A 23,910-nucleotide genomic window follows, 5' to 3' on the forward strand; every position below is an offset into this window, starting at 1 on the left:
ACACAGAAGCCTGATGACTGCGCTATAAGGCAACTGGCTTAAGACCTTCCCAGATTCTTGTTTTTGGACTCTTCCCCCAAACCCCAACTACTGACAGAACGGCTTCAGTAGGCAGTGTGGTAGTCTTGAGGGCAGACCTGACTGCCATGCACCTAGCTTACTGCTGGGTCCCAATATTGCACATTCTGATTTGACAGTAAGCACTTCTAATACCTCTGTTCATTTAAATTTATTATAATCCGTCTTGAGACCAACTTCGGGGAAAGGCGGGCTCTCAAACGCTCATAAATAAACGAATACTAGACTTTTGCTTTTTGTGTATCCGCCCAACTACTCACAGCGAGGCTTCACTGGGCCCTGACAACAAATTGGCCCGAGAGAGAGAGTGGAAGGGCACGCCAGAGCTAACCAGCTCGCCCGCTCTGCCTATCGGTCGCTCTCTGTGCTCGCCAACCTGCGGCTCCTGCGCCAATCCCTCTCACACGCAAAGGCCGCCCCGCCCCGCCGCGCCGCATGTTTACAGCACGAAAAAGCGTTTGAAGCGCAACCCCACCCGCCTTTAACAGCCCAACAGTGCAGAGAGCGAAAGAGCGGTCACGTGACTGCTGCTGGCGGAACTGACGTAGCGCGTCCTCAGCGTGCCGGTGTCGTGCTGCGTCGGGAGAGCGTCCCCACGTCGCGTTCGCCCGGCACCGGCGGCTGCCGTTACCTTTAACCGCTGCTGGCGCCAGTTCCGGGTCTGCGGTGGAGGAGGCGGTGGTGGTATGCAACGAGGTATCGGCCGGGGTGGCAAAAGGAGGGGCGGTTAGGGTGCTGCCACGTGTCGCCACTGCTGAAACAGGAAGTCGCGGAGGAGCAGCAGCCTGGGGGACCGGGAGCCCGGCCCCCTCTCCCCAGTGTGCCTTTACTGTTAGGTTCACTTTGCTGTTCTTCCTCCTCTGGGCTGAGAGAAGTGCCAGTGTTAAGTACCATTATGCACCGTCCCAGGCCGTTTCCTGTCATCCCCCATATTTTATTTTCCCCTCTTCAGCCTCGCTTGCTTCTGTAGGAGTCCACTTTCTCTTTCTCTCTCTCTCGCCCCCCCCCCCCCCCCCCCGCTTTGAAGTGAAAACTTTGTCACCCACCTGCGGAGCGCTGAGGGATTGTGATTTTAAGTTTCACCCTCAAGTTGCTGCGCCGAAAGTATTGTTGTTAGGATTACAAATAACACGGTATCATGACAGACGGGGATGTTTAGGTCCCGAGAGTGAGTTTACAGTACTGCTGGAGGTGGAGTACAGGTCAAGCTTTGCTTATAGGCCTACAAATGCTTTCACTCTGCACCTCCTTATTACTTATCTTCTCTTTAAAAAAAATTATATTCTGCTTTTTCGTGACACTTCAAAGCAGGTTACCTACATTCATCTTTTTCTCTACACTCTTCCTCCTGAACTCTGTTCCTTGAGCAAATTGCTCTTATCCATGGCCTTGACCACCAGCTACATCATGCTTGGAATAAACTTCCTGAGTCAGACAAAGCATCATACTTCCTTCCTGGTCATATTCAAATCCAGTCTAAAAGCTCATCTTTTTTGGATTGTTTTTAAATCTTAACTACTTCTCTACAATAAATAAACTCATTGTCTTTTGTCATATATGTTTGACTTGACTAGATTGTAGAAGCCATTGCTTCTCATAGGAGTCTGTACAGTGCTGCATTTGGCTAGTAGCATTTTAGAAGTGATAAGTAGCAGTAGTAGGTGGTGACTATTTAGAGACTAAAGGCAGGTGATTGAATCAGGCTAATCATTTGCTTGAAAATCCTATCATGGTAGTTGTATAATGAACTAGATGGGAGTGCTACAAATTGATCTGCCCTGCAGTGACAATGCATGTCAATTACAAGTACTATAGAAAAGGGTTTGATCCTTGTATATTACTGCTTTGTAGGTAGGGGAACTGTATTGGGGATCCTGTTAAGGTGGGTTGGTGCAGGCCTTAAGCGCTGTACACAAATTACTTTTGGAATGAAGATTTAGTGTATTATGAAGGGACAGTTCTGATAATGAAGGACTATTTGCTCAAAATATTTTTAAATTGAATAGAACCTGATTTTTCTTTTGTTACATTTTTTTGTTATAGTTGGGTTGAAGAATCCATTTGGTCTTTATGTGCTGCAGCACTTGCTGGAAGAATGACAGATGACAAAGATGTGCTTCGTGATGTTTGGTTTGGACGAATCCCGACTTGCTTCACTATATATCAGGATGAGTTAACAGAAAGAGAAGCAGAACCTTATTATGTAAGTGCAATGAGAACTTGCCATTCTGGCAGCCTTTATTTCAGCGCCTCTCTTCTTGCCCTAGACTTTTTATCTGCTTTGGAGAATGGTTCCTAACTCCCTCTCTCCCACCACATATCCTTGTGCCCAATACAGAAATCTTCCTTAAGCCAGGCTGCTCTTTTCACTGAAAGCCCAGAAACAGAATCCGCGACTCTGTTTATACATCCATCCTTGTATTTTCTGTGGTCTGCTTGGTAGCATTTTTTACATGTATGCTGGATCAGGCTAACACTACTGCACTGAAAGTAGTGAACTGCTTCTTGGTAGTAAGTTTGCTAGCAAGACCAAAAACTTAGTGATGATATGGGATATATTCTAATGTCTTTGTATTTCAGCAGTAGTGTTCACCTTTTCTCTTCTAATAACTATCATGCATAGAGAGCTATTAGTGATGTGCACCAGTGCATTCTGATCTTTGGCCATTGTGTGTGGTCTCTGAGAGCAATCACTTCTTGTCATACAAGGACATCTCTTGTGATGGTATTTTTGCACTAGTTCTTTAGGATTATATTATCTTTTGCCTGGGTATTTCTGTTGATTTGAGATGAAGGCAGAAAATGAGTTAGAAGGACAAATAAAAATGATAGTGGTTGACATTACACCAGTTAACTTGTCTGATCTTTATGGTCTTGAAGGCAGAAGATGTCTTCATGAAGGACAATGATCATTGCTGGCTTACATATTTTGGAAACAGAAGCTTATTGGTATAAACTGACAGCACAGCCTGAGACCAGCAGTATCTCTGTATGCAGGCTTATGATTAGCAGTACCTCTCAGTGATCACATTAGTGTTTCTGTCTCTTCGTCTATGCTTAATTAATAAGAATCTCATAAATAGTCTCACACACATACCAGATCGTTGCTAAAGTTCTGTATGTGATATCTCTCACATGCACACAGCATGAACCAATGATATGCCACTGTGTGCAATGCCATGTCATTTGTGATAGTTTCTCCTAAAGGTATAGGGGAATTGCAGGTCAGACATTAAAGCAATAATGCCATAATTGTTACGAGCGCGTCCTCCACGCTGCTGAAGAGCCAAGGGTTTGGAGGCCTTCGGGTTCTCTTGCGGGCGCAAGGAGCGTGGTCGCCTCTAGAGCAGGTGGTGTGAGGAGCCCCAAGCCACACCGTGGGAGGTGAGCCGGTGCAAGCATGGAGAGCTAGGCGAGGCAAAGCTGAAACAAGGACTAGGGAATAGGGTCTGACCCTCAGCCGGACCTGTACCCCCACGGCAACCAACAACGCAGTGTTGATTGATGAACGGTCCTCTGACTGTTCCAAGCCCTTTCGGACCTGCCGCTGGGTAACGGCATTGGGCAGCAGGCCGGACAGAGGACGAGGGCAGACAGAGTCCTTGGAACACAGAAGACATCATAGACGAGGGCTGAAGCGGAGACATCATAGACAAGGGCTGGGAAGGAAGACAATGGCACTGTCCCTCAGGGCGCCCTACTTAGCCCACCGACACGGGCGGACCCAATGGGCTGGTCGTGGACCACCCTGTCCCACTGCGCGCCCTACACAGCCCAGGGAGGCTGGTCGCGGACCACGCTGAGAATGGAACAAGCGCAGAGAAGAAGCGGGGTACTGCACTCCTGGCAGCCTGAAGCGGGATGCTGCACTCCTGGCAGCCTGAAGCGGGATGCTGCACTCCTGGCAGCCTAAAGCAAAGCAGGAACATCAGGAACTGGAACAGGAACGAACATCCGGAACAAACATCAAGGCAACAGGCAGAGACACAGGACAAGAAGCCGTCAAGACAAGCGAGACCACGGAGGACCTGGACTGGTCTGAAGACACAGGCAACTGTGGAACCCAATCCGAAGGCAAACAGGAACTGAAGTGAAAGTCCTTTTATACTGCTGTATGCAGGCAACTCCCTGGAAGGAGTTCACCTGGACCGCCCCTCGCTGGCCCTATAACTGAGGTGGAGTGCCACGGGCCGGCCCCTAGGGAGAAGGGCATGGCCGAATCAGGAAGTCCAAGCAGAGCCAAGCAAGCCACAGGCAGGCCTCAAGAACAGCAAGGCCTCCCAGGCCTTCGAGCAAATCATGAATAGTTCGCAGGCGAGGCCCTGGCTTCGGGGCAGCCTCCAGAAGAGAAGGTAAGATGCCTCCTGTGACGCAGCCACAGGAGGGATCGCAACAATAATGGCATTTTTCAGAGATTTCGGATGCATACTCTCATAGAAACATAATGGCAGAAAAAGACAATATGGCCATCTAGTCTGCTCATCCATCCAATTTATTTAGTCTTAAAATTCCCATCACTCCCTTAGCAATCCCCAATATTTATCTCATGCTTTGTTGAATTAAGAAACTGTTTTTATCTTCAGCACCTTCACCAGGAGGCTGTGCCATGCATTTACTACCCTCTCTGTAAAGACATTTTTCCTAAGATTACTCATAATTGTACTCCCTTTCAACATCATCCCATGACTCCCTCATTCTAGAGCCTCCTTTCCATGGAAACCTTTGAGATATTTAAATGTCTCTATCATATCTTGCCTAGCTCGTCTTTCCTCTAGGGTATACATGTTTAGATTTTTAAGTCCACCCTAATATGTTTTAGAATGAAGACCACTGACCATTTTAGTAGCCACCCTCTTCACAGACTTTATCCGGTTTATATCCTTTTGAAGGTGCTGTCTCTAGTATTCCAAATGAGGTCTCATCAGGGTCCTACATAGGGGCAATATCACCTCCGTTTTTCTGCTGACATTGCTCTTTCTATGCAGCTAAGCATCCTTCTGGCCTTTGCTGTCATTTCATGCACCTGTTTGGCTACCTTAAGATCATCAGATACAATTGCCCCCAAATCCTGCTCTTCTTTGACGATGGTGTAATACTGAGAGTGCAGCTTTCTTTTAATAGCCCTTGAGTTGTTACTGTTTGATCAGATGTGTATACCTGTTGCACAAAGTTAACCAAAGCCCCTATGAGTCATGTTATACAATTTATAATAACTGTTTTTTTTTCATTATTTTTGTACAGTGTGACCCTCGCTGCTTTTTTTTCTTCCTGTATTTACAAGAAGATGGTCTCATTATGAGAATTGCAGTCTGACCACTGAGTAATTTCTGGCCTCCAGCTGTTTTTAAATGAGGCAAAAAAAAAAAAAGTCATGTGTTTTCAGACAGATATGCTGTTATGGGTTTAATTACCTGAAATAATTGTTTTCTTTGACTGGATGCAAATATACAGAAAAATGGGTGAAATGACACAAGATAAAACTTGTGAGCAGTAGCACCAATTGTCAAGTTTTTAACCCTAGTCACTGACCATTGGCATCTTTTGTAAGCATTTAAAATTATTTTAAAATACTGTATTGTAGTCACCCATGTCATGCTTATAGTAGGGGCTTGGGCCAGTAAGAGGTCTGGGAATGCTAGCTAAAAGACTGTTAAGATTACACAAGAGTATTTAGATATCAGAGAGTGAGAGGGAAGGTGATAGTCATGGCAGGATGGAAGAGGGATTTTTAGCAGTTTGAATAATGACTTAGGGAAAGGAGCTAAAACATAAAAATCATATGAAGAATCATATTGCCCCGATTCCTGTCACATGTTCCCATTCTTTTTCTGAAACTTGGATACTTTTATTTAGACTTTTAGTCTGTCCAATTTCAGGTACATTTCAGAATAAAATTCTCTTAGCAAAATGATGGTCTTTGCTATAAAAGGATCCCATTTCCTTTCATCTGTAAAGCAAATGTCTTTGTACATATGCAGAGTATGCCCGACTATTTATTTTTCTGTATAATTGCACACACATACTGAACACAAATTTCATACAAAAAATAGTCAAATTAGTACAAGCTGAAATGTTATTGGACAGGTTCTTATGGCCTGGATTGGCCACTGTTGGAAACAGGATGCTGGGCTTGATGGACCCTTGGTCTGACCCAGTATGGCATTTTCTTATGTTCTTATTATTTTCAAGAGCTTACCTTAAGATGCAGAAGAGAATAACACAAACTGTTTTCTTTCAACGGTGCCAACTACACCATCTCTGCCCCTTCTTTAATGGCCTCTCTTCGGCAGTGGTCCAAACCTGTGTAATCTCCCAACTAGAATACTTGCAATGTCCTCTACTTCAGGCTGCCTAAGAAACTTAACCATCAGCTGCAGTTCATTCAAAACTGCAGCAAGAATGATGCTAAACACCTGCAAGTTTGACCGAATCATCCCCCTCCTGAGAAACCTGCTTCCAACCCACTTCTGTGCCACATTCAAAATCTTGGTCCTGGCTTTAAAAACCATCAAGGGCTTGGCACCACTGTACCTCGACAGTCAATTCTCCCTCTATATAACCTCTCAGCCACTGCGCTCACTACCCAAGCCTGTTAAGTGGTACCAGCCCCAAAGGAATGTGATCCTCAAACAAGAGAACTTCTTAGGATATGTTCCCACCCTCTGAAACTCTCTACTACCTGAGATCTCCTCACCTTCAGAAAATGATTAAAAACCTGACTGTTTCTTACTGCCTTCAGTTCACAGCTGGAATGGTGAATCCCTGACTGGATCCTAACATCATAACCTTTTTGGCCATCCAGGACCTTTCTGATCTGTACTATAGCACTTTCACCACTCATCCACCCCACCAAACCACCATCATATCATATTCTAAATGTATCTGATTTATATGTTGCTGTTCCCAAATGTATTGGTAAAAAGTGAGGTGAAAGAGGCTATTTTAACCAAAATATCTTCATTAAAAAATTGGAAGAAGGATCCATCAGAAGAAAATAGGATAAAGCATAAGCATTGGCAAGTTAAATGTAAGACATTGATAAGACAGGCTAAGAGAGAATTTGAAAAGAAGTTGGCCGTAGAGGCAAAAACTCATAATAAAAACTTTAAAAAATATATCTGAAGTAGAAAGCCTGCGAGGGAGCCAGTTGGACCGTTAGATGATCAAGGGGTGAAAGGGGCACTTAGAGAAGATAAGGCCATCGTGGAAAGATTAAACAATTTATTTGCTTCGGTGTTTACTGAAGAGGATGTTGGGGAGTTACTTGTTCTGGAGGCGGTTTTCAAGGGTGATAAGTCAGATGAACTGAACCAAAGCACAGTTAACCTGGAAGATGTAGTAGGCCAGATTGACAAGAGTAGTAAATCACCTGGACTGAATGGTATACACCTCAGGGTTCTGAAAGAACTAAAAAATGAAATTTCAGAATTATTTCAATTAATTTGTAACCTATCATTAAAATAATCTGTTGTACCTGAAGACTAGAAGATGGCCAATGTAACCCTGATATTTAAAAAGGGCTCTAGGGGTGATCTAGACCGGTGAGCCTGACTTCAGTGCCAGGAAAAATAGTGGAAACTGTTATAAAGAATAAAATCACAAAACATTTAGATAGGCATGGTTTAATGGGACACAGCCAGCATGGATTTACCCAAGGGAAGTCTTGCCTCACAAATCTCTAAGTTTTTTTGAAGGGTGAATAAATGTGTGGACAAGGGTGAACCGGTAGATGTGGTGTATTTGAATTTTCAGAAGGCGTTTGACAAAGTGCCGCATGAGAGGCTTCTAAGAAAATTAAAAAATCATGGGATAGGAAGCGATGTCCTTTTCTGGATTGCACCTTGTTAAAACACAGGAAACAGAGTAGGATTAAATGGTCTGTTTTCACAGTGGAAAAGGGTAAATGGAGTGCCTCAGGGATCTGTACTTGGACCGGTGTTTTTTAATTTATTTATAAATGATCTGGAAAGGGGTATGATGAGTGAGGTGATCAAATTTGCGGATGACACAAAATTATGCAAAGTAGTTAAATCTCAAGCGGATTGTGATGAATTGCAGGAGAACCTTGTGAGTCTGGAAGATTGGGCTTCCAAATAGAATAAATTTAATGTGCAAAGTGATGCATATAGGGAAAAATAACCCTTGCCGTAGTTACACGTTGTTAGGTTCCATATTAGGAGCTACTACCCAGGAAATAGATCTAGGCATCATAGTGGATAATAATTTGAAATCGGCTCAGTGTGCTGCAGCAGTCAAAAAAGCAAACAATGTTAGGAATTATTAGGAAGGGAATGGTTAATAAAACGGAAAATGTCATAATGCCTCTATATCGCTCCATGGTGAACCTGCACCTTGAATATTGTGTACAATTCTGGTCGCTGCATCTCAAAAAAGATTTAGTTGCACTGGAGAAAGTGCAGCCGTTCCATCCCCTTTATCATTTTGGTCACCCTTCTCTGCTCTATCAGGAAAAGCTAAAGAGGTTAGGGCTGTTCAGCTTGGAGAAGAGACTGAGGGGGATATGATAGAGGTCTACAAAATCATGAAAGGACTTGAACAAATTAATGTAAATCGGTTATTTACTCTCTCAGATAATAGAAGGACCAGGGGGGCACTCCATGAAGTTAGCAAGTAGCTCATTTACAACAAATTGAAGAAAATTCTTTTTCACTCAGTGCATAGTTAACCTCTGGAATTCATTGCCAGAGGATGTGGTTATGACAGTTTGTGTAACTGGGTTTAAAAAAGATTTGATTAAATTCCTAGAGGAAAAATCCATACTTTGCTATAATTCAATAAGGAATAGTAGCTTGTGATTTATCTAATGTTTGGGTACTTGCCAGGTACTTGTGACTTGGATTGGCCACTTTTGGAAACAGGATACTGGGCTTGATGGACCCTTGGTCTGACCCAGTATGGCATATCTTATGTTCTTATGTACTTTTACTTATATTTATTAACTTGCTGTCACTGATGTGCTCTCTATTTTAAACCAAATGGAGGGTGGCTAATGTAACCCCAATATTTAAAAAAGGGCTCCAGGGTTGATCCGGGAAACTACAGACCAGTTAGCCTGACTTCAGTGGCAGGAAAAATAGTGGAAAGTGTTCTAAATATCAAAATCACAGAACTTATAGAAAGACATGGTTTAATGGAACAAAGGCAGCATGGCTTTACCCAAGGGAAGTCTTGCCTGACAAATCTGCTTCACTTTTTTGAAGGGGTTAATAAACATGTGGATAAAGGGGAACTGGTAGATGGTATTTGGATTTTCAGAAGGCATTTTATAAAGTTCCTCATGAGAGGCTTCTAGGAAAAGTAAAAAGACATGGGATAGGTGGCGATGTCCTTTCGTGGATTGCAAACTGGCTAAAAGTCAAGAAACAGAAAGTAGGATTAAATGGACAATTTTCTCAGTGGAAGGGAGTGGCAGTGGAGTGCCTCAGGGATCTGTATTGGGACCTGTACTTTTCAATATATTTATAAATGATCTTGAAAGGAATACAACGAGTGAAGTAATCAAATTTGCAGATACAAAATTATTCAAAGTAGTTAAATCACAAGTGGATTGTGATAAATTGCAGGAAGACCTTGTGAGACTGGAAAACTGGGCATCCAAATGGCAGATGAAATTTAATGTGGATAAGTGCAAGGTGATGCATATAGGGAAAAATAATCCGTTCTATAGTTATACAATGTTAGGTTCCATATTAGGAGCTACTACCCAAGAAAGAGATCTAAGCATCATAGTGGATAACACATTGAAATCGTTGGTTCAGTGTGCTGCGGCAGTCAAAAAAGCAAACAATGTTGGGAATTATTAGAAAGGGAATGGTGAATAAAACGGAAAATGTCATAATGCCTCTGTATGGCTCCATGGTGAGACCGCACCTTGAATACTGTGTACAGTTCTGGTCGCCGCATCTCAAAAAAGTTATAGTTGCAATGGAGAAGGTACAGAGAAGGGCGACCAAAATGATAAAGGGGGTGGAACAGCTCCCCTATGAGGAAAGGCTGAAGAGGTTAGGACTGTTCAGCTTGGAGAAGAGACGGCTGAGGGAGGGATATGATAGAGGTGTTTAAAATCATGAGAGGTCTAGAATGGGTAAATGTGAATCGGTTTTTTACTCTTTCGGATAATAGAAGGACTAGAGGGCACTCCATGAAGTTAGCATGTGGCACATTTAAAACTAATCGGAGAAAGTTCTTTTTCTCTCAACGCACAGTTAAACTCTGGAATTTATTGCCAGGGGATGTGGTTAGTGCAGTTAGTGTAGCTGGGTTTAAAAAAGGATTGGATAAGTTCTAGGAGAAGTCCATTACCTGCTATTAATTAAGTTAACTTAGAAAATAGCCACTGCTATTACTAGCAACGATAACATGGGATAGACTTAGTTTTTGGGTACTTGCCAGGTTCTTATGGCCTGGATTGGCCACTGTTGGAAACAGGATGCTGGGCTTGATGGACCCTTCGTCTGACCCAGTAAGGCATGTTCTTACTGTAGCCTGCTTTGTATTTGTGTTTAAAATGGTATTTCTGTTATTTGTCGTAATATTTATAGTAGGCTACAGCCTATGAAATGTAATTTCTAGTGATTGAGTTATAATGCTTAGAGTGCTTCTGCTGTAAAAACTTGACACACACAAACAATGATGATCATCTTAAATAGGATAAATAGTACTATAGTCCCATTAGGTAAGTGTAACTGTTCTTGTGCTTGAGTTCTACCTTATGTATGCAAAACTAACAGCCCTCAGGTTTCCAGGTGATCGCCCAAGGAAAGCTGTCATTGTGTGGTAAGCTAAGAAAATGTCAGCAGACCCTAGCCGAGCTGTCCTGTGGTTACCAGTTTGAGGGGAATTAATAATATTGCCCAAAAAAACATCAAGACTTACAAATAAAATGAAATCATTTTTGGAAATCAGAAAGTCCCCCAAGTTAATATTTTGTTATTTTAATTATCACAGTTACAGCTTGAGTCAGATTATAGCATCTGTACATACAGAAATTTAGATATTTGTGTATACTTGGGATCTCAAAGAGAATTTATAAATAAAGTAAGATTCTGCTAAATTATCTTTGCAAGATTAACACAATAGCACTTAGTCTGGCAGTTTGGCCAAAAGTGCTTTTTGTAGCTCAGATGGACAGGGAGATCAGATGACAAATCTGCACCCAACACTTGGTTTGTGATGATTACAACTCCTAAGTTCCTTTGTCTTGTTTAATTTCTTGTATCTTTTTGGCCTTGTGGCTGGCAGTCATGGGTGTGTCATCCCTGTCAATCACGGATCATATTGCGTGAACTCTGGACAGTATCACTATAACTTTCCACTTGGAAGTTGTTGTGGCTATGAGAAAAGGTATCTAAAATTGCATTCTTCGGGAAGATCATTTTTGGCTTTTTCCTCACTTAAGTAGAGGCTTCTGATCCGTATTCTGGATCTGGCTTTCTCAGTGATAGGGCCTAGGCTATGGAATGCACTTCCAGATGATGTCAGAGGAGGTTAATTACCTGGACTTCAGGAAGGAAGTGAAAGCCTTCCATTTTTCTCAGGCTTTTGGGGAGTGTAGCTGATTAGTTCCTCTTACTGGTTTGGTTTGAACTTGGCTATTGCAGTAGGTTAGGTGGTTTGATTGGGAAGGGCCATCATTACAACGTAACATATGCCATATTGGGTCAGACCGAGGATCCATCAAGCCCAGCATACTGTTTCCAAAAATGGCCAATCCGGGCTGCAAATAGCCAAACTTTAAAAAGATCGCAAGCTACTATTCCTTATTAATTAATAGCAGTTTATGGATTTTTCCTCTAGGAATTTATCCAAACCTTTTTAAACTCTGCAACACTAAATGCCAAAACCACATCCTCTGACAATGAATTTTATTGCTTAATTATGCGTTGTGAAAGAATTTTCTCCGATTAAATTTAAATGGTGCTACTCGCTAACTTCATGGAGTGCCCCCCTAGTCCTTGTATTATCCAAAAGAGTAAATAAACCGATTCACATTTACCCATTCAAGTACTTTCATGATTTTGTAGGCCTCTATTTTTAACCTTTTACTTCTGATTGTATGAAATCTTCTTTAATTTCCAGAGGTGAGAATGCACTCAACACAAGTTACAGCAAGATAAAAACCGTGTAAGAGGAATAGTTATATGCACCTGCCTTCTCCCTCAGCAGAAAATACATTTTTTTCATACTTTAAACCAGCTCTTTAATACCAGTTGGTCTGACATTACAGGATTGACACACAGATTTCCTTTTCAGTTGCTGTTACCTAGAGTAAGCTACTTAATGCTGGTAACGGACAAAGTGAAAAAACATTTCCAGAAGGTGATGAGGCCAGAGGATGTAGGTGAGATTTGGTTCGACTATGAAGGCACGCCTTTGAAATGGTGAGTATCCTTTCTTTTTATCATTTCTATGCTTTTAAAATAGCAGTGTTTGTTTCTTCCCTTTTCAAAATGAACTTGAGGAAAAATCATTAACCTTTGCAAACTGGTATTCTAGAACATGAATGCTGGTTGCATGAATGAAGTTATGGGGAAGGGAGATGTACAAGGAGTCCTGTGTCGGCAGATGAATATGCTGGCAGTGGTGAACTGGAGGTCATTTAAAATGGATGGAAATTGGAAGACTGTTTTTGGGGAGAGCAAGGGAAGTGGTCAGATAAACCTACCTGATATAAATACGAGTGTGCTAATTGCTGGATTAATTAGAAGTAAAGAGATGCTGGAATCATTACAAGAAATCTTTCTGAAGCAACTAGTGGGGATCCTGTTCATAGGGAGATGACACTGGACTTGCTATTGACAAATGGAGACAGTAATAATAGGAGTCAACATATGGGGATCCATTGATCACCATAATATGTGCTTCAATATAAACACTGGATCAACAGAAAATTATAATCTATTTCAGAAGTGCTGACTTTAAGAAAATGAATGTTAAAGGAAGCTTATTCAGAAGATCTCAGATACACAGAGGAATTCTGGACAGAGATAAAAAGGAGCATTGACATGGCAACAAATCTCTGTGTTTGGTATGGGAAAGAGACTGAAAAGGTCAGGGGTGGTCAACTCTGCAACTCTGCTTGTCAAGACCCCCCAAAAAGCCTGCTTTTCAGGATATCCACAGTGAATATGCATGCGATGGATTTGCATGCACTGCTTGCATTGTGCACAAACAATATCTCATGCATATCCATTGTTTTATAGCTTTTGAGGACCAGAATTAGCCATCCCTGGTAAAGAGAGGAAAATGACAAAGGGAAACAAACTGGGGCAGCATTAGCAGCTGTCAATTCTTGGGACTCTATTACCACTGACGTATCAAAAATTCTTTGTCCCACCCTTAAGAAATCAATTATTCCCCATGTGACTCATAAAGCCCCTTGGTTTACGGCTCAATTAAAAATGCTCAAACAGGCATTAAGACACCTAGAAAGAGCTTGGCGCAAATCTCGCAACTCCACCACCTTAACCCAATGCTGGACAGCCCTTCATAAATACAGAGCCGCCATAAATACAGCCAAACGTGATTTTTATGCAGTGTGGGTTCTGTTGAAGCAAGCTCTTTTAACATCAAGCAGGAAGTTAGTGATCTTGGTGTTATATTCGATAGAGAACTAAATTTAAAGGCTTCTATAAAAACCACAGTTAAAGACGGCTTTTATAAATTGCAGATTTTAAAGAAATTGAAACCTTTATTACATCATAAAGACTTTCGCACAGTTCTCCAAGCCCTTCTTTTAACTAAGTTGGATTATTGCAATGCCCTTCTTTTGGGCCTTCCATCATCATCTATTCGTCCTCTGCAACTATTGCAGAATGCGGCCGCATGTCTGACTAACGCTAAGAAGTCTGACCATATTACGCCCATTTTGATGGACCTTCATTGGCTCCCTATACAGGCCAGAATGGGGGTCGACCAATGGCAGCGGTAGCCCCTGTGACATAGTAAGGGCAAAGGGCCGTCGGCGCCATTTTGATTGCTGGCAGCCGACGGTCCAAGTCCAAGAGATTGCTCCCGGACTGCTCCTGGACCCCCGCTGGACCACCAGGGACTTTTGGCAAGTCTTGGAGGGGTCAGGAGGGTGGGGGGTTGTAGAAAACTAATTTGGCAGATCTTGTGGAGGGGTCAGGAGGGTGGGGGGGTGTATTTAATTAATTTGGCAGGTTTTGGAGGGGTCAGGAAGGTGGGGGGTTGTATTTAATTAATTTGGCAGGTCTTGGGGGGGTCAGGAGGGTGGGGGAAGCTGAGGGATTCGTTTTAAAGGGTTGGGGTGGGTTTTTTGTTTATCGGCTCGGGCGCAGCCGCTAAAAAAAAAAATCCGATCGGGCCAGACGAAAAAAAACCCCACGATGTGAATCGGAACCGGAATCAGAACCGATTCCGATTCACATCTCTATTACCGGTACCTCCTTCTCTGCCTCTCAGATCTCGCACATGCACGTCTGCGCCGCTTCACTGCAGTCCTCAGGAGCGAGATCTGAGAGGCAGAGAAGGAGGTACTGGTAATAGGATACAAGGGTGGGCCAGAGGGATGCGTTACCGCTCTGATAGTCTTGGAGACAGGGAGGGCTGGGCAGGCAGGGAGAGCTGACCAATCCAAGCAGGATTTGTATACAACAACCAGCCAATCGCCGGTAAGGTACATCGCTTGCCGTGATTGGCTGGTTGTTGTATACTGGGTACCACATACAGTATGGTTATGTAGTGACACAGAAGGGTAGTCTTATACGGCGAGTATATCCCAAACTCTATATTTTAACTGGAAAAGTTGGGTGTCGTCTTATACGCCGGAAAATACGGTAATTGGGTCCTGGTCAGTAAGCATGCCACATTCTGTATCACTTGCAAGGGGCAAATTGTGCTGGTTGTAAGGCCCAAATACAGAGCACTATAGTAATCTAAAGCTGGAAAAATAAACATTTGCAGATCCGAATGGAAGTCCTCATAGGATAGCAATGGCTTCAAATGAATTAAGTATCCTATGTTTATTAAAGGATGTATCTCTAGTCTTTACAGCAGCAGTTTTAACAAATGGGTCTTGAGTGAAGGCTTTGCACTTAGCCGTGTTGCCTCATGGCTGCACAGGCTCGTTTTTCAGACTCATCTCTACCACCCACCACAGTGAAAATTGGAGCAAGTCATGTGCCTCAGGAGCTTGTACTTAGACTTGGCCAGATACTTTGGAACTAGCTGAGTTATCCCTTGCAGTACTGTGTATGCTGATAGCCGGTGCTGCTAGTAAATGGAAGTTGAATGGCTGCAAAACTGATTATTTTTATCACCTGGAAACTAATGTGTAACTGCTTTTTGATAAGGATACAGATTTGCTGTGATTTTATATTTTGTTATAATGGTAGCTTAAAATAAGGGCACCAAAGAAAAGGCAGTTATAAAAAATACACTCACCATAATCAACTACCAAAATCTATTTAAATCTTTATTAATAAATATCTTTTTGTACTTTGAGAACTGTATATATTTACTTCAGTATGCATAGAGAACACACCTCAAACCGATATTATGCAATCCACAGAATCACACTAGACATGACAAACAAGACAACATAACACTCCAAAAAGGAAGAACGAAGAGAAAAGATAAAAGGAAAAAATGAAAAACAAAAATCACAAAGGAAAAAGTGTCACTTAATCATTTAAATAAAACCCCACATTGAGGAAATCCATTGAAAAAGTTGTAATCCATTCAAAGAAAATCGCTGTTAATCCTCTGCAAACATCCAAGAATTCACATAGGAATCTTCAAATCAGTTGTAGAAGCTGTTCACATAAGCCTTGATGTCTGGCTACCCACTGTTCAGTGAACCCTCTCCCTAATTAGCAATGTTCACCAACCTGTGTATGTTCATTTCATAGCATCAGCTATTGTGATTCCTATATAACTAAAACAGAATGTCGTCAGCTGTACAATATTCTGCTGTTCCGAAGAGGCAATGGTTTAGGCATGAAAAATCAAATTCACCGGTTTCTTTCCAGGCACGGAAATTCAGTACTTCTCAACCTTTTTTCTCTCGGGACACACCTGATAGATGGTTCTCACGTGAGTGACACACTGAAGACATGACAGGCACAAGACTAACCCCACTCCTGACCCTCAGTAATGGGTATAAAGCAAAAATAGAACATTCCCTGTACAATTCACCATACAAAAAAGATATTCTGGTTTTATCTCAATAACAGCAACACAAACTCCCTCTACTACCAACTACTAAAGACAGCAGTTGACTACTAATGCATGTCCTATTGAGAAAACACAACAAAGATGAGGTATTTTACTTGCCTACATGCTAGTTAAATATCGGACCAATCAACATTCACCAAGTACAGAAAGACCACAAATTACAAATATGAAGACAAACTGGAATGGAAACTCAAAAAAGCCCCTCTGCATGCAGTACAAAACTGGAGAAATGGAAACATAGTACCAAGATCTGCAATAATGCACACAAACTAATCTGCACAAAGTTACACATGCATTATGGCATGGACCCAAATGGAACAAGCCTGCCTATAAAAAGGGAACACTGCAAATATTAAACCAGGCCCTAAACACCAATGCACCTCCAGTTAGGAAAACAGAACAAGCCAAGCTGCTTATCTCCACACAGAAATAATTGTAAAACTATATGAAGAAATATTTCAAAACAGCTAATGAACAGAACAACTTCTAATGATTAAAAACTCTTACAAATTATTAAAAATTGTCCAAACACCAATAAAATATTTCAAAACAGCAGACACATCACATAATACCCAATTATTAAAATGGCAGTCAGTCAAGAAAAATGAACTTAAAAAGCCACCTTTACTTACCCTCTCCAGCAACTCTCCTACTCCTTTTTCTTGGAGGCCACTCCAGAAGCAGCAGTAGTTGCTGAAGCTCTGTCCTCATGGTCCTCTTCCTTAGGGACCACAACCAGTCTCTTGTCTCTGTCACTCACACACATAGCAGTCACACCCTTGGGACCAGTTTCAGTCTCTCACACCCCAATCATCTCCCCGACCAGTCTGTGTAACATACACACCCACCCACCCACCTACACTAGTCATTTCCCTGATCACTCTTTCTCACACATACACGTCTCCTCTCTGACCTGTCTCTCTCATTCACACAATGCTCTCTGTATCTCACTTACAAATAGGCTCAATCACACACATGCCCCCTCTCTTTTACAGCCAAAGCCTGCCAGAAATATGCTCCATCTCTCTCTCTCGTGCACGCGCGCACACACACACACACACACACACACACACACGCTCCCTGTCTCGCGCACACACCACAAGCACACACAAGCACCACAAGCACCTACCCTGTCTCGCGTGCGCACTCAAGCACCTGCCCTGTCTCGCGCGCGCACACAAGGACACATACACAGGCCCCCAGCTGAACAGCTCATCTTCAGCCCCACCGGCCTAGTCTCTGGCGGCGGCCAGCAGCACCGGTCTTCGTTTCTTCGGCCCTGCCGGACTGGAATCCAGCGGAGGCCTGCAGCACCGGTCTTCAGCCCCGCTGGCAGCAGGTAGCACGCGACACACCGGTTGAGAATTGCTGTTTTAATTGACCCTCCCTTCTGCTGTGCTAGTCTGGTACTTGCAGTAGTTATCCTAAGACAGGGAGCCATCTTTAACCAGGACTCTTTCTGGAATCCAGTATTATAGGCTCAAAATTCAGCTGTCATCTTTCACAATGACAAGGACTCCTCTTTTTCCCCTCCAAAGCGTGAAAGGCCCAGTCCGGGAATTGATAAGGGGACCATTTGCATAGAAACACTGCCATTGAACCACCGGACTAGCCTGAAATTGATCATATTTTGATAGTGTTATTAGAGGGTTGTCTATGTGCATTTACAGCACTGTTGATTAGCAGGAATTTGTGCAGCATTATGTACTACTTATTTGAATAGCACTAAGCATCCTTTGTAAGAAAATAACTTCTTTCTTACATATTTATAATTTTACAGTTTGAGCAATAAAATACAGTTCCTCACTTTTTAAACAAAGCAGTTCATTATGGTAATTTTGGTTGTGCAGGGAAATTTCCTCTGACAGGGTTTTTGTCCTTTAGCAATTCTCTGATGGGATCCAGAGTGAAGCAGGTTGCCTACAACTGGCTTCTGAATCACAAACGGTATATGTATGCATGGTCATAATGTAGTATTATGCCTTATGGAAAACTAAACTGCCATTGCAAAGGGAAAAGGCCCAAATTCCAGGCAGAGTTCAAAGAAACCAAAAACCCATTTCTATAACAAAGAAGAAATGTAAGACTAGACCTTGACTGTAACTGGAATGAGTAGAAACTCAACTAGAGCAAATGCAGAGAGCGGACGCAGAGCCCCTCATTTAATTCAGACACTGCAAACTCTGCTTTTACTTAACAGTATGTTGCTGGTGAACAGTTACAGTAATACAAGAACTCAGGAGTCAGAGATTCTATGATTTAATTACTATATTTTTTTGTGCTATTGCTGCTGTTTCTAGTAATGAATTTACTGGACAGTTTTGCCACTTAACAACAAAAGGTCCATCTTGACCAACAGGCGATATTAATCGCATAATGCTTCTCTCTCTCTCTCTCTTTTTAGGCATTACCCAATTGGTTTGCTGTTTGACCTTCATGCATCAAATACAGGCCTCCCATGGAACATCACAGTACACTTCAAGGTAGAGTCATAGAATATAGTCTCTCTACAGGTCAAAAGCAGGAACACGAATCTGGGTTCACATTATGCTTTCCTTGTTTTCTAGTAAAGCAATGTTTTGTTGATTTCTCACAGGACAAGCAGGAAAACTTCTGTCAAAGTTTCCAGAACTTTGACTGGCCCCTACTGGGCATGCCCAGCATGGCACTAACCCTGCAGCCAGCAGGGGCCCCCCTTCAGTCTTCTTTTTTCCGCGCAGCAGTAGCCTCGCGGTTAAGGAGCTCTGCAGAGATTCCTGAAAGGAATTTTCCTCACGGAATTACTAAAAGTTAATTTGCCCCACAGGGGTCCCTCCTTTAACTTTTTCAAGCTGCAGTAGTCTGGTAAGTTTTTATCTGTTTTTCGTCGATTCCCGTCGAGTTTGGCCCTCACGGCCTACTGGCCGTCGACCGTACCGCGGCTCAATTTTTTTCCATGGTGTCGGGGTTTTGTCGGTGCCCGGACTGTAATCGCACCATGTCCATCACAGACCCCCATAAAGTCTGTGTAATGTGTCTTGGACGAGAGCACGATGTCTTGATCTGCACCAAATGTGCCCTAATGACACCAAAAGGTTGCAAGGCCAGAATGGAAAAGATGGAACTTCTCTTCCGTGCTCAGACCCCGACTCCGTCTATTGCGTCGACGTCGTCAGAACCGGCTCCGTCAACTTTGCGCCAGCATTGACCACCGGCCGGTTGCCGTCCGGCGTCGATGACATCTCGGCCTTTGACCCCCTCTACTCCCCCTCAAGACCAAGGGGATCGTATAGACAAACATCGCCATCGAAAGTCTCGGACCATCGAGGGAACGAAATCATCGATCTCTCCGCCGTCGAAGAAACCCCGTCCAGAAAAGGCACCGACCTTTTCGACGACCGGGTCACCGAGGCAACCCTCACCCGACAAGGTATCGGGAGCCGCAACTCCGCCTTTAACGGTGGTCCCTCCGGCTATGCCTCTGCCTCCTTCTTCTGTTCTGGAGCCGGGACTGCTTGCTCCAGGTCTCCGAGAAGAACTGGACCGAATGGTACAGGAGGCCATCGACAAGGCGATGCAACGACTCCAGGTTCCTCCGACACCGGCACCAATTGTGGAACTGACCACCGACCCGATTCCGGCAGCGTTGGCACCGCTGCTGTCCAGGATGGAAGTGCTCATTGCCGCTTTTCCACCGATGGACCCCGGGTCACCGATGGCTCCGGTGCCCTCCCTGCTTACTTTGTCATCGGGAGGAGAAACACCGTTCTGCATCCCTCCATCAGGAGTTCTGCCTCAGCCAATGATGCAGATACGTTCCTCGCCACCGATCCCACCATCGGTGCCTATACGACCGGCGCCACCGAGCCATCCATCGATGCTGTCATGGGTGCCTCCAATTATTCCTTCTATTTATTTATTTATTTATTTATTTATTTATTTATTTATTTATTTCGGATTTTTATATACCGACATTCTCAATACAAGTATCGAATCAGGTCGGTTTACATATAACAAAACTTTCGCAAAAAAGGCGTTACATTGAACAGCGTTTCTTAGCATATAGCGTATAACATATAGCATAAAGCATATAGCATATAGGTATAAATAATAGAATTAAATATTACATAGATGATAATGATAATAACTCGTCAACAGGACGTGGGTAAATGTTCGGCATGTTTAAAGCGAGAATAAATATCTAGAAAAATTAGAGGGGTAGACTAAATTGAGATATGAGGGAACATAGACCATGTTGATGTGCAAAAAATGCGAGATGTGCATGAGTTAAGGAAGACTGATGAATCAGAGAAGAAGTCTTAAACAGGTGTGTAGTTCAGATCTATTCCTTCGGAGCCTAGACCAGGACCCTCGGGTATCCCACCACCCCGTCCCCCTCTAGCTCCTAGAGGGGCAGGTGCTGATCCCTATGTACCTGGACTGATGATTCCTCCCTAGACACCGATGATTTATTTGCCTTCACCCACTGAAAGTAGAAAGTGTTCTCCTCCAGAGGACCTTTCCTTTATAAATTTTGTGAAGGAAATGTCTGAATTGGTTCCCTTCCAATTACAGACTGAACAGGATGATAGATATCAGATGATGGAGTTGCTTCAATTCCTGGATGCTCCCAAGGAAATAAGCTCCATCCCTATCCACCAGGTTCTTCTGGATGTCCTTAAGAAGAACTGAGAACATCCTGGCTCCATTGCTCCAGTCCACAGAAAAGCTGACACTACCTATTTGGTGTAGTCAGCTCCAGGTTTTCAAAAACCTCAATTGGATCACCAATCTGTAGTGGTAGAATCCGCACAGAAAAGAACAAAAAGATCAAAGCCTCACACTTCTTTTCCTCCTGGCAAGGAACAGAAGTTTCTAGATGCCATTGGTCGCCGTGTCTTCCAAGGATTAATGCTCATCTCCCGCATTGCAGCTCTATATGACCCAATATAATAGGGTCATTTTTAAGCAGATACAAGGTTTAACAGATTCCCTGCCTCAGCAATTTCAAGAACAACTCCAACCCTAGTAAATAAAGGGTTTGAGGCAGGCAAGCATGAGATCAGATCATCCTATGATATCTTTGATACTGCTACTAGAGTATCTGCAGCAGCTATTTCGGCAAAGAGATGGGCCTGGCTCAAGTCTTCCGACCTTCGCCCTGAGGTACAAGACAGGTTATCCGACCTGCCCTGTGTAGGAGATAATCTGTTTGGCGAGCAGATTCAATGGACAGTGGTGAAACTTAAGGACCATCATGAGACCCTAAGACAGCTCTCTCTGATGCCTTCTGACTACTCTTCTAAACAGCCTTTTAGGAAAGACTCTAAGAAGTCATTCTTCCGCCCAAAGAAGTTCTACCTGCCTCTAGCCAGATCCTGTTCCACGAGACCTTTTCAAAAAGCCCAGTCTCGTCAGACATGGAAACAAAAACTGCAAGCAGCTCCTCAACCAGGTCCTGCTTCAGGTTTTTGACTTCTACCTAGAGAGCAGCAGCCAGCTTCCATTGCCTCACATACCAGTGGGAGGTTGGTTGTGCCACTTCAACATCATATGGCCCTCAATCACCTCAGATCAATGGGTACTGACGATAATTGCTCAAGGATACCATCTGAACTTTCTCTCCGTGCCACCGGACTCCCCACCTCTACCGACATGGAGAACATCCGATCACTCCATCCTTCTGGATCAGGAGGTCACCCTCCTTCTCCAGTCCAAGGCAATAGAACCCGTACCCTACTCTCAGCATGGCCTAGGATTCTATTCCCGGTACTTTCTAATCCCCAAAAAATCAGGAAGCGTTCGTCCTATTCTGGACCTACGGGCCCTCAACAAGTACCTCCAGTGAGAGAAGTTCAAGATGGTAGCCTTAGGCTCGCTTCTTCCTCTTCTACAAAGAGGAGACTGGCTTTGCTCTCTCGACCTCCAAGACGCATACACTCATATTGCGATAACTCCATCTCATCGCAAATACCTGAGATTTCTAGTAGGCCCCAAGCATTACCAGTACAGAGTTCTTCCATTCGGCCTAGCATCTGTGCCACGAGTCTTCACGAAATGCCTCGTGGTTGCAGCCTTCCTAAGGACTCAGGATGTTCACGTCTACCCCTATCTAGACGATTGGTTAATCAGGGCTCCCACTCAGCAAGCTGCTCTGTCGTCCCTCAATCTAATCTTACACACTCTAATTTCATTAGGATTTCTCGTCAACTACGACAAATCCTACTTAGTCCCATCTCAAACCTTGTCGTTCATTGGGGCAGAGTAGGACACCTTGCAGGCAAAGACTTTTCTACCTCAACAACGAGCTCTCATTCTCCTGTCTATTGTACACCAGCTACAGTCTCAGCACTCCGCAATTGCACGCCACTTTCTCATCCTCCTGGGACACATGGCGTCCTCAGTTCAAGTCACACTAATGGCACGTTTGGCCATGAGAGTCATGCAGTGGACTCTATGGTAACAATGGACTTAATCCATTCAGCCTCTGTCGACCATTGTCCACGTAACCGACTCACTCCGTCAGTCTCCTGCCTGGTGGAGAAATCAGAGCAATCTCCTCCAAGGCTTGCCCTTTCAGGCTCCAGACCCTCAATTAACTCTCACCACTGATGCTTCCAACCTCGGCTGGGGAACCCATGTGGCCAATCTGCAGACACAAGGATCTTGGTCTCCAGAGGAAGCCAAAAAGAAAATTATTCCTTACCTGCTAATTTTCGTTACTGTAGTACCAAGGATCAGTCCAGACGGTGGGTTATGTCCCCCGTCCAGCAGATGGAGTCAGAACAGACTTCGAAGGGTGTTGGCATATAAGCCAGTGCACCCTCCGCAGGAGCTCAGTATAAAGGATATCAAAGCCCAACCAAAGTACTGAATAATCATAAGAATAAGAATGGATCAAGTATAAGTAACCATAACAGGCACTAACCAACAATTCAAAATGTAAGCGAGCAAGTGGCAGCCAGAAGAACTTGCAAAAGAGCTGTGACCACAGGGTCAAGAACGTAAGGAGCCAACATTCTTCAGAAGTAAGAGAACAGTCCGAGCAGGAAAAGCCTAGAACCCAGGTAACCAGAGAGGTGGGTGTCTGGACTGATCCTTGGTACTACAGGAACGAAAATTAGGTAAAGAATAATTTTCTTTTCCCTGTACGTACCAGGATCAGTCCAGACTGTGGGATGTACCCAAGCTTCCCTACTCCGGGTGGGCCCCTGAAAGCCCTGCTCGAAGAACCTGGTCGCCAAAATGTTCAGAGGCTGACGACGCCAGGTGTAGATGATAATGTCTCGTGAAAGTGTGCAGCGATTTCCAAGTCACCGCTCGGCATATCTCCTGAGAGGAAACAGACCGCACCTCGGCCCAGGAGGCTGCTTGCGAACGAAGGGAGTGAGCTATGACGCCCCGTGGAGGAATCCGCTCCGCTCCTATGTAGGCAGACGAGATGGCATCCTTTAACCATCTTGCAATCGTTGTCTTCGAGGCCTGGGACCCTTTCCTCGGCCCCGACCAGAGTACAAACAGATGATCGGAGACCCGGAAGTCATTGGTGACCTCCAAGTAGCGGAGCAAAGTGCGCTTGACAAATAGGAGACTGAGAGACCTTGGCTCGTCGGGTGAAAAGGATGGAAGCTCGAC

At 43.8% G+C, this 23,910-nt stretch overlaps 1 protein-coding gene across 4 annotated transcripts in view; it reads left to right on the forward strand.

Annotated features, from left to right (window-relative positions):
* The first annotated feature begins 558 nt into the window (after positions 1-558).
* The window catches only part of ATG5 (autophagy related 5), a 305,920-nt gene continuing 282,568 nt past the window's right edge, over positions 559-23,910 (forward strand). For 2 of the 4 annotated variants that reach the window (XM_029595334.1, XM_029595335.1), the window contains exons 1-4: positions 559-774; positions 2,122-2,281; positions 12,352-12,479; positions 18,701-18,779. In XM_029595334.1, coding sequence (XP_029451194.1) covers positions 2,174-2,281; positions 12,352-12,479; positions 18,701-18,779 — 315 coding nt within the window. In that variant the 5' untranslated portion in view covers positions 559-774; positions 2,122-2,173. Of the gene's footprint in view, positions 775-820; positions 961-2,121; positions 2,282-12,351; positions 12,480-18,700; positions 18,780-23,910 lie in introns of those variants that run through there. The other 2 variants (XM_029595332.1, XM_029595333.1) reach the window with 2 other exon arrangements.

Source organism: Rhinatrema bivittatum, chromosome 3, assembly GCF_901001135.1.
Source record: "Rhinatrema bivittatum chromosome 3, aRhiBiv1.1, whole genome shotgun sequence".
Lineage (NCBI taxonomy): Eukaryota > Metazoa > Chordata > Amphibia > Gymnophiona > Rhinatrematidae > Rhinatrema > Rhinatrema bivittatum.